Here is a 16,782-nt window from a genome sequence, read left to right as displayed (position 1 = left end):
CGCTGCTCCCATGGAGGCAGAAGGTAGCATTTCCAGGGCTGTCTGTCAGTCTGGCATCCCTTACCACCAGTAATTGGACTTAAAACAGGGATAAATAATTGCTATAGAAGTGTTACTTTGTTTTAATGGAAATCATCACTACTCCTCTTGGGTGGCTTTTTTCTTAAGCATTTTTAATTCACCAGGTATGTCATCTACTGCCTTTGATCTCAACCACAGATCTCCCCCAGGTCATAATGAGGTGCAACTTCATATCAAAGCCTCCACTCCCATTTGACCAAGATGAGATCTGTGCACCAGCGAGGGAACAGAGTGTGATCCAGGGAGAGGGAGGGAACAGCTCAGGTGAGGCAGGTCCTCCTGCACGTCCCGAGTGGGGATGCTGAGGCAGCCTGCCCTCCCTTGCCTCTCCCTCCCTGGTGCCTCCTTGTCCCCAGGCAGCGATGCTGGGTCTGGACCACCTTAGGGCTGTCCCGCGGTCTGAAAGTGCCATGCAGTAGGATGACAATCTAGCAGGGCTCAACAAAAACTGATGCCTCCCGTCTCCCCGGAGCTACAAAGTCCTCCATGAGCCTGGTTCTCTGCTTATTCAATTGTAGCTGCAAGGCCTTGATTTGTGTCAGGGTAGGTGAGACGAAAAGCTGTAATTCCAGACCTTTAACTGCAGTCTTGCTACAAATCTACCCTGAAATATACCCTAACCTTATAGAATATTTAAAAGCATGGAATATTCTTGGCAGCAAGACATAATAAATGGCTCCCTGAACACCAACTACAATACACAACTCTTTTAAAAGGAAATTTGCTGTAGAGTGAACAAAGCTTAGCAAGATTAGCTTAAGATCTTATTCGTATACTGCTTTCCAGTTACAGATGTTGCACATGATACCCAGTGGCACAATGTGCTGTCTATGAATTGGCAAGTTCATTTTAAACGACAACAGGATATTTTAATCTGCTTTTCCTATAGCTCATTTGCACAGTTATGAAATTAGGGACTGTAAAAGCCTTAGTTTTAGCTTTGTTAGGCAACAGACATATGTAGCAATATGTTTTAGCCTTTCTTAACCAACACAAAGCATTCTTGCATGATTTTTAGATGCGAATTATCACCACCAAATCAAACCTACACAGGACAATATTAAACAAAGGTAGTTGCTCATTTGGTTTATGCACCACATAAACCATCTCTCATGACATCCACTTCACATTGTATTTTTCTACAGTGTCTTCGATGCCTTGCAGAGCAAGAATTACGTGCATCTGTTAAAAACAGAATCCAAACTAAACCAAATGTTTCTGACTCGACACTCACATTTGGCCTGGGCAGCCTGCTCTAGGCGGCCCTTCTTGAGCAGGGGCGCTGGACCAGATGCCCTCCAGAGGTCCCTTTCAACCTCAGCCCTTCTGGGATTCTGTGATCTTTCTGTAAATTGCTTCTTATTCCATGCTTTTTAAGTGAGCATGAAATTAAGAGGCTAATTTCTCAGATGCTATGGAAAAGGTAACCTCCAAGAATCCCTGTACTTTACAAAGCAGAAAGCATCCCACAAACACCAGGATTTATCCTAGGCAGGGGTCATAATTCCCTGGACAGGTCAGAAAAATAATGTCTTGCTCTTTTGCCTGCTTTTGGAAAGCCTAACGGATCACCCAGCCGTGCGGCAGGCTTTTCCAGGGCTTGCACTGCGTGTGAAGCTCTGCGGAAGCAAACCAGGGAAAGGCCAGACTTGTCCCAGGGGCCTGGCACACGGCTGCTCCTCTGGCAGTCACAGCCTGCATGTCACCTCTTAGCGCTGGGATGGTAAGTCAGGCTTTATCTAGCACTTAGGTACGTTGCAAAATGATTCAGCGCCATCTTCCCAAGCGCTCCGCAACGGAAACAAATGGTGATCCTCTCAGTTTGGCTCTGATTTAGGACGAGTGGAGATCAGAGTTCACGGGGTTCATGGGCTACAAATCAGAAGAAAATTTGCCCCCTCGCCTAACTGCGAATGGAAACTTTGCTGCAGTTAAGGTTAACAGCAGCCCCCTGAGCGCGGTGCCGTACAGACTTGCTAAAACACGGGGTGGGAGACGAAAAGTGAAGGAATCTTCAAGTGGCAGTGCAAAATAATAGATCTTCCTTTCTTCATTCCCAACTTTCATTCTTTTGTCTTCATTATATCTTTTAAAATCAAACCCATAAAAATATTTAGTTCACTAAATATTTAGGAGAAAGAGAGTCACTAAGAAGAAAGCTAGCTTACAGAAAAGAAACAAATTTTGCAGTATTCCAAATATTTTTTAGAAGCATGACGTCTTTCTCCCTGGCCCACTGTTTGTGCAAGAGGTACAATGATGCTGGAAAAAGCAGTCTTGTTCTCTACAGATGCACAGCAAAATGGACCATGGCAGGGACTACAGAATTTGTCAATGTTTTCTTAAGATTCCTATTATTTTATTTAACATATCCTTGTGATAAAAAGTTATCTTTGACGCTCTGATGGGAAAATTTTTACTCTGCTGTCATTTTTCAGGCAATAAAAACTCATCAAGCCTACAGGCTGACCCTCTATTTTGCATAAAAAAGCATCACTAGTGATCATAACCCTGGGACTCAAATCAATTGACAATGACACTACCCGGTCCTCTGCGATCACTTTGTTACTGCAAAGTTGCAAACCTTTAACCATCAAGTACCATCAGACGGACATCACCTTCCACCGCCACCCAAGGCAGCCCAATTCCCTCCAGCTTCGGTGGCACCCTCATGCCAAGCATTTGAAATAAAAACTATTTTGAAGCACTTCCTCTGAAGAAACTGATTCAGTTAAAAAGGCTTGCAACACGCTTAACAGACTAGCGAAAGCCCCCACACGTACCCAACTGTCTCGTGGAAGTTAAAGCACCCACATGCACCCAATGAGAGATTTCCTTATTTTGCTCCAACAGAAGTTATATTACTTTAAAGAGTTTTTTTCACCCGATACTTTCTATTACTTTACAGTCAAGGTTTCTATTTCATGACAATGCAGAGAAAAACTTTCTAAAAGGAAGATAAAGAAGTCTTTACCGAAAAAGCCAGTGGCTGGTCTGTTTTTCCTCATCAGGTACATGGTCCAGGATAGAGAAGAAGACATACCAAACTGCCCGTGGTTCATGTTTAAGTTTATGTGATAGCCAGGCAGTGACCAGACACTGCAAAACACCAGCAGAAACTAAACAAGACGAGGGGAGAGCTCTTCCTTTTCACTCCACTCTTTCTCTGCCCTAGAGATCATTATTTAACATGAGCAAATTGAAAAATGACATGCAGCCATACTTAGTAAGTGTTTTTTTTTCTTCCACTAACCAAACTCACATGAGACTTCCCATCTTTCTCTCTCTCCTCTCCCTCCCTCTCTCTTTTTTTTTTTTTTTTGCCTCAGGCATTTATAGGCTAGTAATTTTCATTTAGCTTCTCAGATGATTTTTCTCCGCCCAATTAGAGTGGAAGTGGATGAAGATGTAAGTTCAGAGTTTTGCCGTTGGAAACCAGGTTGGGATTGTTCCTGTTTCAGCTGATGCACTGTTCCAAAGGTACAAGGTTCTACTACCAGTAAATAGAGTAATGAAACCGATAACGATTCTTTCTGCAGACTTCCCCTGCTCAGAGTATTTTATAGTCCCTAACACCAGACACTGGTATCATGAGAATGCTTCTGACTATGAAGAAGAGATTTTTTTTTTTCCAGTAGATACACGGGACAATTTAAGCCCCAATTCTTTCCCCCTGTACATGGGAATAATTCCAGTGACATCCCCGGGATGGGAATTTTGTATGAGAAATGGTAACAGAAGTCAGCCACCGTGTTCTGATAAATGCGTAAATATGAGTCAGTATCTGCAAAACTTGAAATGTCTTCTGTAGGCAAAGTGATATACATCTCCGTTCCCTGGCGTTTAAGAGGAAATAATCCTTCCTAGAAGTGTACAAGTGCGCAAGTGCTATGTATATATAAAAGCCTGTCACATTTGTCACCGAGTGTGAGATTCAGCAATTTCATAGGAATTCATAGATGAATAGACATATGGATGGATGGATGGAGGAAAGGACGGATAGACAGGTGGAGTGATTTTCCAAAGTGTTAAACCAGACTCCAAAGTTCATTCCAGCTGTTTTGCAAAGCGTGCCAAAATGCTGTAGCCACTGAAAGAGTGCAAACGGCAGTTTTGGTTTGCAGTGGAGATTTACAGAGCATCTCTTTAAACAGCAGTGTAAAACCCCCGCACACTTAGTGGCCCACACGGTGATCTCCTCCCTCTTTTTTCTGTAAATTTAAGGAGGGGAGTGTTGGCTAGGATACCAAATGTATTCCCTGTACTTTTTCACCTCATCTTTTTCTCCTCCTAGAAAGCAAAGACATGGTCACAGATAGGGCTAAGAAGAAACAAAATCAAGTAGGAGCAGTTGTATCTGGGTAGACAAAAAGAAACGCTGCCAAATGCATAGCTGATATGGGTTTTTTAGTTTGTGGTTTTTGGGTTTTTTTTTTTTTTTTTGGTTTGTGTTTTCCAGATTCCAGGATAGGATGTTTCTAATGAAATCAGGGAATGCATGTGGAAATAAAAGGCTGTGAGATTTACTAGGGCTTTGCTGCTGGCCAAATTTCACATTTCAAGTAGAGATCGCTGTTAGCGTTTTAAATATTATATTGCATAAAAATGCTAAAATCTCACTTGTCAGCATATGGCCACAAACCTGTAGGCCCTACAAACGCTTCAACACATGCAACGTTGCCTATGAGGAAAATTACGTGTGTGCTTAAGCTATTCCAGGAAAGGCCGAAGTTGTCGGTCCTCAAGAGCAGGTTCCAATTCCTGTGGAATCACAGGAACTCTTGCACCACGGTTGGTATAAAAGGGGCAATGAAAAAAAAAAAAGTACTCCTGGGTTGTTTTCCTTTCTTTTGAACTTTGCCTTAATACTGCCCGAGTAAAGGAGAGACCCAAACAAGAAACATACTCCTTTTCCCAAGGAAAAGAATGGAAAGAGGAAAAACAAGAAAACGCCTGCAGAAAGCCCAGTGACATGAAATGAAACAGCACAATCTCTACGGCTCTAGCAACTCTTACACAATCCTGGGTTATGACATTATTCAACTGCCACAGGAGGACTGTGAGAGACCTCAGGCAAATGTTTCATCAACTGCACAGCAAGATGTTTCCTGGGCTTTGCCGGCAGTGGTTCGGTGGAGGTGCAATAGCCCCTCTGTTACAGGGCAGATAAAGCACCCCCCGCTAGCTGCTATCTTCAGATGCTAACTCTACAGAAAAGGTTCCTTCTTTCCATCCCTCCGTATAGTGTTAGGTCTGAGCATCTGAAATGTACAGACCTTTAGTCCTCGGCGCTCTCATGTGTTTTTTTTTATTATCAGTTTTCACCTTCCTTTTCCTATTGCTTCTTGCCCATCTATCAGCGTGTGAGCACCTTGTGGACATTTACATAAAGATAAGGAATGCTGGGGCTATGCAAGATACGTGTATGTCGATGTCAGAGAGGATGGATCTCCAGGGAAAACTGGACTACAGACCCAGGATGGATCTGGGTTTCGTACTTTTCTTCCCTAACATAATACCTTAGTTGACAGAGATTGTAAAAGTTTGTAGAGTTGAAAAGATTGTAAAAGACTTTCTTTACCACTTCTTTTAGTTTGGTTATTTTGGGATTCCAGGAAAAAAGCTATCAGTCCTTTCAGATGAATGCTTTTTTCTCACTCTGTGTGTGTGTGCGCGTTTAACAGTGCAAAGACGATCAAATGAACATGCAAGTGAAACCCCAGCTAAATTTTTATTGCATCAACTGCAGTCCCTGTCCTACTGGCCACTTTTCAGCTGTATTCTACAGTGTTAGCCTGGAGGTGGCAGGGGGCAGAGAGGAGGTTATGAGAGCCAAGAAGAGAGGTATTCTTAATTTGTACATATATACTGCAAACATCGCTCCAGCAGTAAATTCTGACCCAATGCTTACTGAAGGAAGACATACGTTTTGGCAAGGCATTAGCTTAAAAAATGGAAATCTGTTTTTCTGGAGGTGCTAAAGACCTGCAGCTCTCATGGACTTTCAGTGAAGCTATGGGCGTTCAGATCATCTGGAAGTCAGGACTCTGATAACTTTTTAAACTCAGTAATCTGGAGCATTGCACAATTTTTAAGATTAGTCCTTGGGGACCTTTATAATCTGTTTTGTAAAGCAAAAGTAAACATCAATGTAAAATAAAATGGAAGTAGCCAGGAACACTGTGTCATTTGATGGCGTCCCATTAGCAGGTAATATGAAAAGTGAAAGCAGATTAATGGCTTCTGTTTTCAGACCGAAGGGACATGAGCCATACAGTTTTCCAAAACTGTAAAAACAGCCCTGTTAACAAAAGCAAGTTTCCTGAAGTTAGGCAGCATTTTGTCTTCTTATATATTGCTCTTAACATCCCCACACATATTGCAGGACACCTGTCCAAACCCGCTTCATGTTATCAATAAAACCTTTACTGCACTGAACATGCGAGACTGAAATGACTGGGTTCCCACACGCATCCCTTTATGTACCTTGCAATTCTTTAATAAACTCTACGTTTCTCAAACGCAAGGGTCTGGGCTCCCTATAGAAACAATGAGCTTCTGTGGCCTGTGCTACACAAAATAAAACGCAAGGAAAAGAACGGAATCTGATGGTCCTTTTCCGCCTTAACATCCAGCCTCTGTCAATCTTTTTTTTAAGACTGTGCAGAGAGATTACCCAACAAAGCACAAAGAGTTTCACTTTATGAACTGAAGTATTTTTAGGGTTCTCCGAACTGAGATAAACGACTGACATATTTTAAAAAAGCATAATGCAGACCAAAAAAACCCAAAGAGGCAAGTAAGAATGAAACAGGATGGAGCACACGTCCTGTTTTCGACATGCAACACCATCTTTAACTAGCTTTGAAGCACTACATCCTCTTTGCAGAGCGTTTAGCAACCCCCTTCTGAAGCAGGTTGTTTTTCTGGAAGCGGGATGCCACGGGCATTTGCCCGCATCTCGGAGGGCATTGCCAAACTTGTGGACGAGGGTGAATTCCACTGAAAAATACACATGGTTACTGGGAAAATTCAAATGCCAGGCCTTTTTTGGATAGGGATAGTATTTATGTGCACTTTTGCCATGCTGAAGCTGGATGCGTTCTCCAGTGAAACCAAACTCTGTGAGACATGCGGAACAACAGCTAAAATTTCATTTGTTTTGGAGCAGCCTACTAGACATTTGAAAGCCATCACAAGCATATTTATCCTTTTTTTTTTTTTTTGACACCAGCTGTCCTTCCATCACTGTCTCCTTTAAATAAAGTCAAAGAGTTGTCAAAGGGTTACTTTTAGAAAAAGACGGAGCCTCGCAACCTGGGAATACGTTTGCTGACTTGCTGCTCGGGGGGCACAGCCATGGGGCAGCCGCCTCCCCCTGCCAGCACCGACCACTGCATCACCCGGTGGCGGCGGCGGCGGCGGCGGCGGCGGCATTCTCAGAGGCTGTAGCAGCTCACACTCTACACAGTGCCCGGTGTTTTTCTGCGTTGCGTGGCCATCCTCGCGCTGAGCCCTGCTGCAGGTTTGCAGGCTCAAGGAAGCACAAGGTCTCGGGTTGGTGCCGGCCAGGAGAGGGAGCTTTGCAATGACCTGGCAACGATGCCAACCCAGCCAGTCTGTGCCATAGCCAAATGCCAACCCTCCGTCCACCCCGAGTGCCAGGGTCTCTGCCCTGCTACGTCTGCAGCAGCTGTATCTCAGTTTTCATCTCTCTCTGCTCTGCTGAGAGCTACCCCAGGCTGTAATTACATGGCCACAGGGAAGAGGTGAGAGTGCCCATTACCTCCCTTACCCCGAGGCACCAGCCACCGTGCTTTAGACAAAACTTAAGTTAATTACGTGACACTTTCTCGGCCAGACTCAGCCAGAATCCCTGCAGAACCGACACATTTTCCATCAGCTCAGCTTTCTTCCTCTGCCTGGCCTTGTACCAGCACAGAAGGTAGCCCATGGACTCAGACTGGTGTAAACTAGCATGGTTTGAAATACAGGACTGGAAACAACATTGGGCATATGTGCCACAGTACAGCTAAAATGCCAAAGGAAACCACACCTAGAATCCTGGCAGAGCTGTTCCCATGCAGATTTCAACAAGCCACCAACATCTCTGTCACCATCTTGAAGATCTTGCACCTCTTGATTGCTTGAGGTTTGCCAAGAGACCTGACACAGGGAGTTCATGTCCTGTTTGTGTGTGGTACTTCAGAAAATTTTCCTCCTGTGTGGGGCTTCAAACCTTCAAACCTTCCCAGCAGGTAGGGGGGCTTGCCTGGGTGGCCAGGATGAGCCATACCCAGGAGGTGAAGGTTGTGCAGCACTAGCCACCAAGTGGCTGGCTCTCCCAATGCCTGCTGTTGGACGAGGTCCCATCTGCAGGAATAGGTGAGTACAATTGGAGCAGGGACAGGACTGGGGCCTCCCAAATCCAGGCAGGGCTGCAGAAGCAGTCTCTACTTTGACCCGGCATCCCACCCCAGAAGCTGAAGGATGTCTTCTGGTCAAAACCAGTGCAGATGTTTTTGTGAAAAGCTTTAGTTTTGATGCACTGACTTTTTCTGACCGAAAAAGAAAAAAAAGTGTGTGCGTGTAAAATTACCTACCATTTCTCATCTTAGCCAGAAGGACAGATGTGATCTGGAGAGCCAAAGAAGCACCATCAGAGAGGGCCCTGACAAGCATGGGTCATGAATTTGAGTAATTTATGAGACTTCTCCAGTGCCAGGCAGCTGCCTGGAAAGTACCAAAGCCAGGATCTCTGTACCTGAACCCAGCAAAGACAGAATTCCTACAGGCCACATAAGCAAGGAAAAACAGACACCGCAGATATACCATTACTCATTAGCTTTTGGAGCAAAATCTTTCCCAGATCTCCATCCTGCAATCTTTCAAACCTCAAGCACTGCTGGAGATTTGGTGAGTAGTTTAAAGGTAGGACCGAAACCCCCAGGACACAAACCATGGTGTCTGTGCAATGACATGGAGCCTGACCCCACCGTGCGCTGAGGTATTTGAGTAGTGGTAGCACCCCAGCACTACAGACACATTGCTGTGTCCTTCCCTCCAGCATGCCACCCAACAGGAGCTTCCTGGCTGTGGTGATGGAGAAGACAGAGCCCCGAAGACCTGGGCCAAGCATGTGGCTGATCTTTGCCCCCTCTTCAATCCTTCCCACAGCTCCTGGCAGAAGGAAGAGGGAGAAGAAAAGGGTGGGAGAGAGAAGAACGAGGGCCATCTTTCACAGTCTCAGACGGGACAGTTTTGCTTGTGGCCAAGCTGAACCAAGAGCATCTCACTTTTTCCATATGTGAAAGGAATGCCACAACAAATGCTGTCAGCCTTCCATTACCGCAGGGCACACGCCCACCCTGCAGAGCAGGGACCACAACACAGCCTGCTCAGCCTCACCGGTGGTGGCACTGATGGGATAACCTTCCAGATGTGCTCACTCTAACAAGACCTACTTGAGCCCTCCAGACCCTACTCTGTGAAGCCTTCCTGCCATAAGAAGAGAGAAAATGAGAAGCCCAAGCCAACTCCTGCCTCACAGTCACCTCTCCACCTTCACTGACTTATTCACCCATGTAGCATCTCCAACAGACCAAGGCATGAAGAAAGCAGAAAGCTTCATGATGATGATGTCCCACTAAGGCTATGTTTCCCTTTAGCATGCCAGGGGAGAGTCCCGGGCAAAAATCTATAACAGACAGTGACAGGGGCTGCACAAAGACTGAGCAGGTCCCTTGGTGAAGCTATAGAAGGATATGGAAGGTCCTTTCTGCCCTTCTCATGCTGCTCTGATTGCTAGTCTCCCAGAGCCATGCCTGCCATTATTCCCCTTTGGAAGTTGTTGTACCTCCAAAGAAGGGAGGGTTTGTCATTCAGGCTTGATAGCAGCTGTAGCCATTACAGATTGCTGGTGCCTTTGCTTTAGGAGGCAGCATCCTTCCCGTTTTGTACCCTCCACCACTCTTTTGATTCCTGTTGCCTGCCCAATAATGTTGATTAGGCTTCAGGGCAGAAGCAGCATTTTGCACTTTCTTCTAAGACAGGGTTTCAATTGCGGAGAAAACTCAACCTTGCTTTCTTTAATAATTCACATGGCAGCATTGTGTGGATACTCTTAACTGCTACTTAAAAGTAATTAATTGATTTTCTGACATATCAGTTAACAATGTATTGCACTGACGTGAAGTTGTGATTCTGCTGTTGATTTGTTGATTGGGCTGGATGACTAGATGCATCATACTCGGTTCAGGAGCTGAGCTTAAAAGACTCTAAATATATTCTGCTATAAAAGGAAAGGCATTTTACATGTAGTGTTGTCTAAAACTTGAATCCATATGCTGCCTCCAATGCTGTCAGAGTAAAGTATTTCATTGTTATTTACAGTAGACCGATAGTATTTAAATTTAGAACATCCGGTAGGTATGAAAACACAATTTCTGTCAGCTGGAGACAATAGCACATGTTGAACTGCAGAAAGAAGGGAGGCTGCAGAAGGGCTTTATGTGCATATATATAGCTGAACTGGGAGACGTCGCTGGAGCATCTCCTTCCTCCATACTAAGTTGCCTACCCGGTTTGAAGCCCAGGAGCACTACAGACATATATATGGATGAGTCTGAAGCAGGAAGGCAAAAAGACAGAACCCGTTTCTGGAGATTATCGGTGGTTTATACAGCTTTTTGTCTTTACAGTAAGTCACCAGTTCTAATAAGCTCCAGGGCTGAGTGGCAACAGAGGTTAAAGGAATTACTTTGGTCAAAATGTTCAGCCATATTCTGTTAGATAACTAAATGAAGGAAGACCAGCTTTTTCTGGCTTTAATGAAATTATCTGAGGAGCTCATGAGCATTTAATATGCTCTGCAATCACAAATTCAGAAATCGACTGTTTAATTACTTAGGCTTGAAAAGTCTGACCTGGACAGATAGTGCGTGGGGGACACTACTGGAAATATTTTCATTCATTATAAAGGATATGAGCTTACTTGCTTGTGATCTCTGCTTTGATATAGGTAATCCCATCATGGATAACTTAGAAGGTCAAACCCCTAACTTTTATGTGTTCCAGAATACTTCACGTGTTGAACACTGCTTTGCTTCTGTTCTCAAAGAGTCTTTTTTCTCCTTCCTTCCCTTGCTACAAAACACCACAGAAACATAAGTTGAGGAACAGACCAATTCTCCCCTAAAAGTGTTATTTTAATAGATATTTTATGGATATTTTATGTTAAAGTGTTTGTGGGGAGAAGTACTTTTATTGTATCAGCTATAAAACCCCTTCTTCAGCTATTTATTTCCACGTTTACCTCAAGAAAGCCTGCCATTTTTATCTTTTGTGCGTCGAGAATATGAGAACATTTCTTATACGCACTCAGCCTTGTCACAAAATCTAGAAGCCGCTACAGGAAATTAACTTCACCAAGACCATCCTGTTTATGCAATTACAGTATTAGCTGACTTGACTCTGCGTACCCGGCACAGAACCGAGTCCCACACTGCGAAACAACCTCCACCCTCAGAATTATTTATCACCAGTCCTCCCCTGAGATTTGGCCATGAAAAATACCTGCTATGACTTATTTTAACTTCACAAGAAGAGCGATAGAAGAGCAGTGGCAGATTCAGCAACGAGCATTTTGTGGGGTGTTTAGCTTCAGAATAAACGAGTTTCGAAAAAGAAGAGAGGTCATGAATTATTAACGGTCCCCTCTGCAGATGGGAGAAAGTGTCAAGATTTTGCTGAAGTCATGGATTGATTTTCTGACACAACAATTGAAAAGACGCGAAAGCAGCCACTCGGGTGGTAGTGTCAGATGTACGATCCATCGGTAAATGGGATTCCGCCTCTCACTTACCAGCACTGCTCATGCGCCATTGATTACGCCGTATTATATAGCCCACAGCAATACTTACGGGGAAGAAAGAGTGGGAAAAGTAGGCAACAAATTGGAGGGTGGATGGATGAGTAAAAGAAAACAAACTAAAGAAATCCTGCTTTATAGAGCTGCATAAAGTGTTGTGGACAAAATGGTTTTTTTTTCCCACTGAAGTAATGTAGATTTGAGCTAAAATGACGTTTCATGAATTTATGCCTATTTTTTAACTTGTTTTGCTCAAGGAGCAGTGCAAATTATAAAAATGAAATACTTTACAACAGTTTTCAGAATTAAATTTTTAACCAAATATTTTTACTGGAAATAACGCTTTGCGTATAATTTCATTTTGAAATTGTTCTAAAAGCCGTGGCAGCTGAAACCATTACTCTTAGAGGTTTTTCTTGGTTCTAGATTAATTTTTAAAGTAGTTTGCCAGAATTCTAAATTATTTGCTTTGAGTCAACTCAAAATAGAGTATTTTCTGAGTTTTTCTACTTTTTTTTTTTTTTTTTTTTTGACACAGCTAGCACTAGTCATGGCATCTAGAAACAATTTACCTTTCTGAAATACCTGCTTTTGTATGTCTCTCTCACCATTCCTGTCAGCCAGAACAGGGATGCTGGACACCACTGGCCTCACCCTTTGCAAGTGTCACTTTTGTCTCTCCTCTTAAATTATAAATGTAGATGTGGAAGAAACTGCATAAACTGAAGGGCTTCCTCACCAGCCTAACAAAAGTCAGAATGAAAACCGAGCATCCTTCAATCCTTTACTTCAGTTTGTTATTTCCACCCCTAAACTCACAGAAGGACACACAGAAATGCTATTACTCCAGAGCAGCGTAGGTAGCAAAGGCCTGGGTGCTTTTCTGCTACGTCACTTTTTATTGGAGAAAAAACAAGGTATATTTCTTTCTAGAAGTGATTGTAGGCTTGTGAGAAGAGCAAGCCACCTGTAGCCTTTATGTGACTGCTGCCCTCTCCCTACTCCCAAATCACTTGCCCAAAGTGGGGAAATGAAATATATTTTCTGCTGGACAGCTGGGGCGATGAGTCCCCATGTCAGCCTTTAGAGCCTGGAGCAGCAAGAAGGAAAAGTAGAAGTCCGTCCTTCTCAGATTTTTGAACATATGCTGCAAAGAGCAAGGTGAAGAGATTACAGAAACTTTGGAAATTTGCTGAACGATGTCAGATTTAAGGTAACAGACAGCATTCCAGAGTCGACACATTCATATTTGAATAACTCCAGGTTCATAAGTTACTTCTTTTAAAAGAAATTATTATTTATCATCTTCTTGGTGATCTTCCATTTTAGGGTTCAGTAACAGTTACTAACTTTCAGTGGATATACAGTGGGAACGATGATCCAAACTGGAGTCAGATGTCAATTTTTCAATGCAGCGTTTTTTTTTTCGCATGCTGATTTATCAAGTTTGATCTCTCCATGACAAAAAGGACCCGCTTCTGACAATTTTCCTTGAAAATATTTTGAAAACAGTCTGAAATTTTGTTTTAACAGTTGACATTTTATTTTCTTATTTCTCAAGGGAAAAGAATGCTTTCTGGTTTGAAATACTTTGAGATTAAGTTCATGATGGTATTTTCTGTGGTTTAAGATTAAACACAGTACATAACTATGAGCGGCATTTTATATTTATTTTTGTTTTACGAAATATTTCACTGGGAATTCTGTTTCAGCGGAAACTGCGTGCCTATGCATGTGCATGGGGAGGAAGATCTTTTCACCCGGCTGTGCCCTAAACATCTTGACTGCCTTCAGAATTGTGTTAAAATGGTTCCTGGCGTTTGGTGGTGCAAACCGCTGTCGCAATTCGCCCTGAGTTAGATCAGGTGAGTACAGCAAGGAATAGCGTCCCTTTGCTTATGCTGCCATTTCCCTTGAGGACTGATTCCTACTCTCCCTTCATCCAAAGGTTGGGACGTAGAAAATTGTACAAGGACATACATACGCTATACCAGTAGCATCTCAGCACCGCAGGCTTGGTGAAGAAGGATCCATGAAGTGGGTGAGTTTGTTTGCCAGCAATGGTGAGAAGAAAACAGGGATGTGAGGTGGGAGCGCACAGCGGCTGGTGATGGGAAGGTGAGGCACTCTCTTCTGCAGCCAAGACCCCTGCCAATGCCAGGGAGGTCCCCCTGGGAAGTCTTTTCTCAGCCCAGCCAAGCACCAGGGCTCCCTTCTGCAAAGCCTCAAGCGGGGACAGTGCTGACCTCTCTGTGTAAAAAGGGATTTGCAGAGGCAGGCGCCGGGACAGAGGTTTAAAACAAGGATGAGCTTATCTGCAACGCAGAAAGCCAACGACTTTAGCAGGGTTCTGATAGCAGATAAAAGCAAGGCAGAGCCCGGCAATAAAAGGTGACGTGAAGAGCTGGTCAAGAAAAGTTTAGGGCACATTGGAAGGATCGATTAATGACAATTTTACAAGGCAATCTGCTGTATAAGAGCAAGACAATAATAGGTACCTTAGCACTGAGCCAAAGATGAGGAACCCAGAGCGGAATTGTTCAAATTGTCTTGCTGAATTCCAGCAACAGTTTCACGTTGCAGGAAAGGCAGGCTGCTTTGTGTTTTTGTATGCTGCTGATGAGTTGCCTGTAAAAGAGTGTATTTGGTGGTCTTTGTTCAGTTCTTAGTGGTTTGTATCCCACCACACATCTGGCTCCTTTCCAGTGGAGCCTGAATACTGAAAAAATCATTTAACAATTAGCATGGAGATAAAAATATTTCCTTCTCCAACTGGGTGGTCGATTTTATAGCCAAAACAAAATTACATCCAGGAAGTGACAGGTATTTCTGAGGCTAAAGCCTGATAGCGCTGAACAGAAAATTCAGAAGGATGTGTCACATAATTCCCAGGAAGACGGAGGCTGGAAATCTGTAAACACATGCAGAGTAATGAAGGGAGCAGTGCAGAGAAATACTGTAGCGCTGGAGAAAATGCACGATGGTGATGTGTATTTCCATCGCACTTCTGCCCATTTTCATTTCCCCAATACAACGTGTAACCTGGACATAAATATGCATCGCACACATGCAGAAAGGATGCAGGGAAAACCTAATCCCTGGATATGAAAGATACGGATTTCAGATTGCTTAACTACCTCCATAACCATGAAATACACCATGATATCCACAGTCTCCAAGAACTGCATTGCTATCTCTTTTCAAGTAAGGGAACCAGGCAGTATAGAGGCTATACCGCTGCCTGACATCAGGACAGCCACATGTGAGCGCACAGGAGGATGCTCTCTGGTGTCAAATACGCCATGGACCCGAATTCTGCCTCTAGACTCTGTCACTGTTTGGTACCTCCTACACTGGTATAACCACTCAGATCAACAAAGTATAGTTAAAAAACTATATACAGAGCAGAAAAAAATATTTCCCTGCCTCTAGCCCCTCTCCTTTCCCTGCTGAAACACAGGCAGAGCAGCCCCCGTTCAGAAGCTGGTACACGTTTTGATGGTAATTCTTCGTTAGGCAGCTGGCACTCTGCAGGACGGGCGGTGCTTCATGCGGAACAACAATTAGTATTGCTAGATGTTCAAAGAGCGCTTCTAAGCGAGACTGACGATGACTCCCCTGCACTAAAACCCCTTGGCCCTGAAATCTTGGGGTCTTTCAGCAAAGTCTAAGTGATGGCTGATAGAATGGTTTAGGTTGGGAGGGACCTTAAAGATCATTCTGTGAGTCTATGATAATGTGCTCTGTGCACTTGTAGCCCGCACACTTTTTTTTTTTTTTTTTTACTTCTATGTTTCACTAATTATTCAGGGATTCAGCAGCTTTAACCATCTGCCTTCAGCTCTATGGCCTTCAGCCATCCCTTTGCTGAAAGACTCCCTTTACTTGTCAAAAGAGTAATGACGATATTAAAAGAAAATGATCACCGAGAGAGTGAACCAGTGGCAGCACTGACCTTTACAGAGTTTCACAGGCCCCAGAAATGCACCTCCTGGGCTGTAGCCTCCCGAATCTCCCCTGAATGACTAAGAGGCTCCGCGTTCGGGCACGGTTCCCCCGTCTGCGGGGGCTGCCTGCTGGGGCCTCTGGGCAGGGCCATCAGCGGGAGTCCTGTGCCCGAGTCGGGTCCCCTCCTAGCCACCCCTCAGGGAGGTCTCCAGCAGGGCTAAGGTCCCACCACGAGTCACGGGAGGAGGGAGACAAAGCCTTAGCTGCCATTTTGATGAGCTTGTCCCTACCTCGCCTCATGAGCGGGCGGGAAAACACCGTGCCAAGATGCAGCACAAAACCCTGCCCTGCATTTTGCTGTTGCTGTGGCCACCGTAGGGACTTTGCTTCCTCCAGCAAACCAGGGCAGAAGAAGAGTGACAGAAGAACGGCAGGACCCACTCGGTGGACTCAGTGCCTGAGAGGCGCGCCTTTCCCTACTAGCCCATGCAAATGCCACACAAATTCTCCGAGCCGCTTCCTTGCTGGGAGGCGGTGGGGTGCCCCGTGGAGCAGCTGCTCTGCCATGCAAATCTAGCAGGGAGGTTGTTTGGTTTCCCTTAACGGGGAAGGACCCGGGGCTGGGTGTGAGGCAGAGCCATCCATGCAGATTTTTCAGGTTACACATAGCTGTGAGTGTCCCACGGTTTTCCATACGAGTATTCCCCGTTTACGTTTTGCTGGAGGTCGGTATGAAAAGTACTCGAAGATTCGTAAGGAGAGCACTTGAGTTGCTGCTCCTTGAACCTAGTGCAGCGTGGTCTGACCAACAAGGCAGCAGGTCAATCGTAAGGAGGAAGAACCGGCGCCTTGATGGGGCTGGAGTACAGGGACCCACATTTCAT

General features: G+C 44.4%; 1 protein-coding gene across 6 annotated transcripts in view; it reads right to left on the bottom strand.

Annotated features, from left to right (window-relative positions):
- The window catches only part of RUNX1 (RUNX family transcription factor 1), a 175,114-nt gene that overhangs the window by 90,963 nt on the left and 67,369 nt on the right, over positions 1-16,782 (bottom strand). The window contains exon 2 of one of the 6 annotated variants that reach the window (XM_054224451.1): positions 14,449-14,578. The exons of 4 other annotated variants lie outside the window; for them this stretch is intronic. Coding sequence is in view for 1 of the 2 variants with exons in the window: in XM_054224675.1 (XP_054080650.1) it covers positions 3,056-3,143 (88 nt within the window). In the remaining variant the exon portion in view is untranslated. Of the gene's footprint in view, positions 1-3,055; positions 9,951-14,448; positions 14,579-16,782 lie in introns of those variants that run through there. One more of the 6 variants, XM_054224675.1, reaches the window with a different exon arrangement.

This window comes from Rissa tridactyla, chromosome 1 (genome assembly GCF_028500815.1).
Source record: "Rissa tridactyla isolate bRisTri1 chromosome 1, bRisTri1.patW.cur.20221130, whole genome shotgun sequence".
In the NCBI taxonomy this organism is placed as follows: Eukaryota; Metazoa; Chordata; class Aves; order Charadriiformes; family Laridae; genus Rissa; species Rissa tridactyla.
This window is presented reverse-complemented; position numbering and strand designations above follow the sequence as displayed.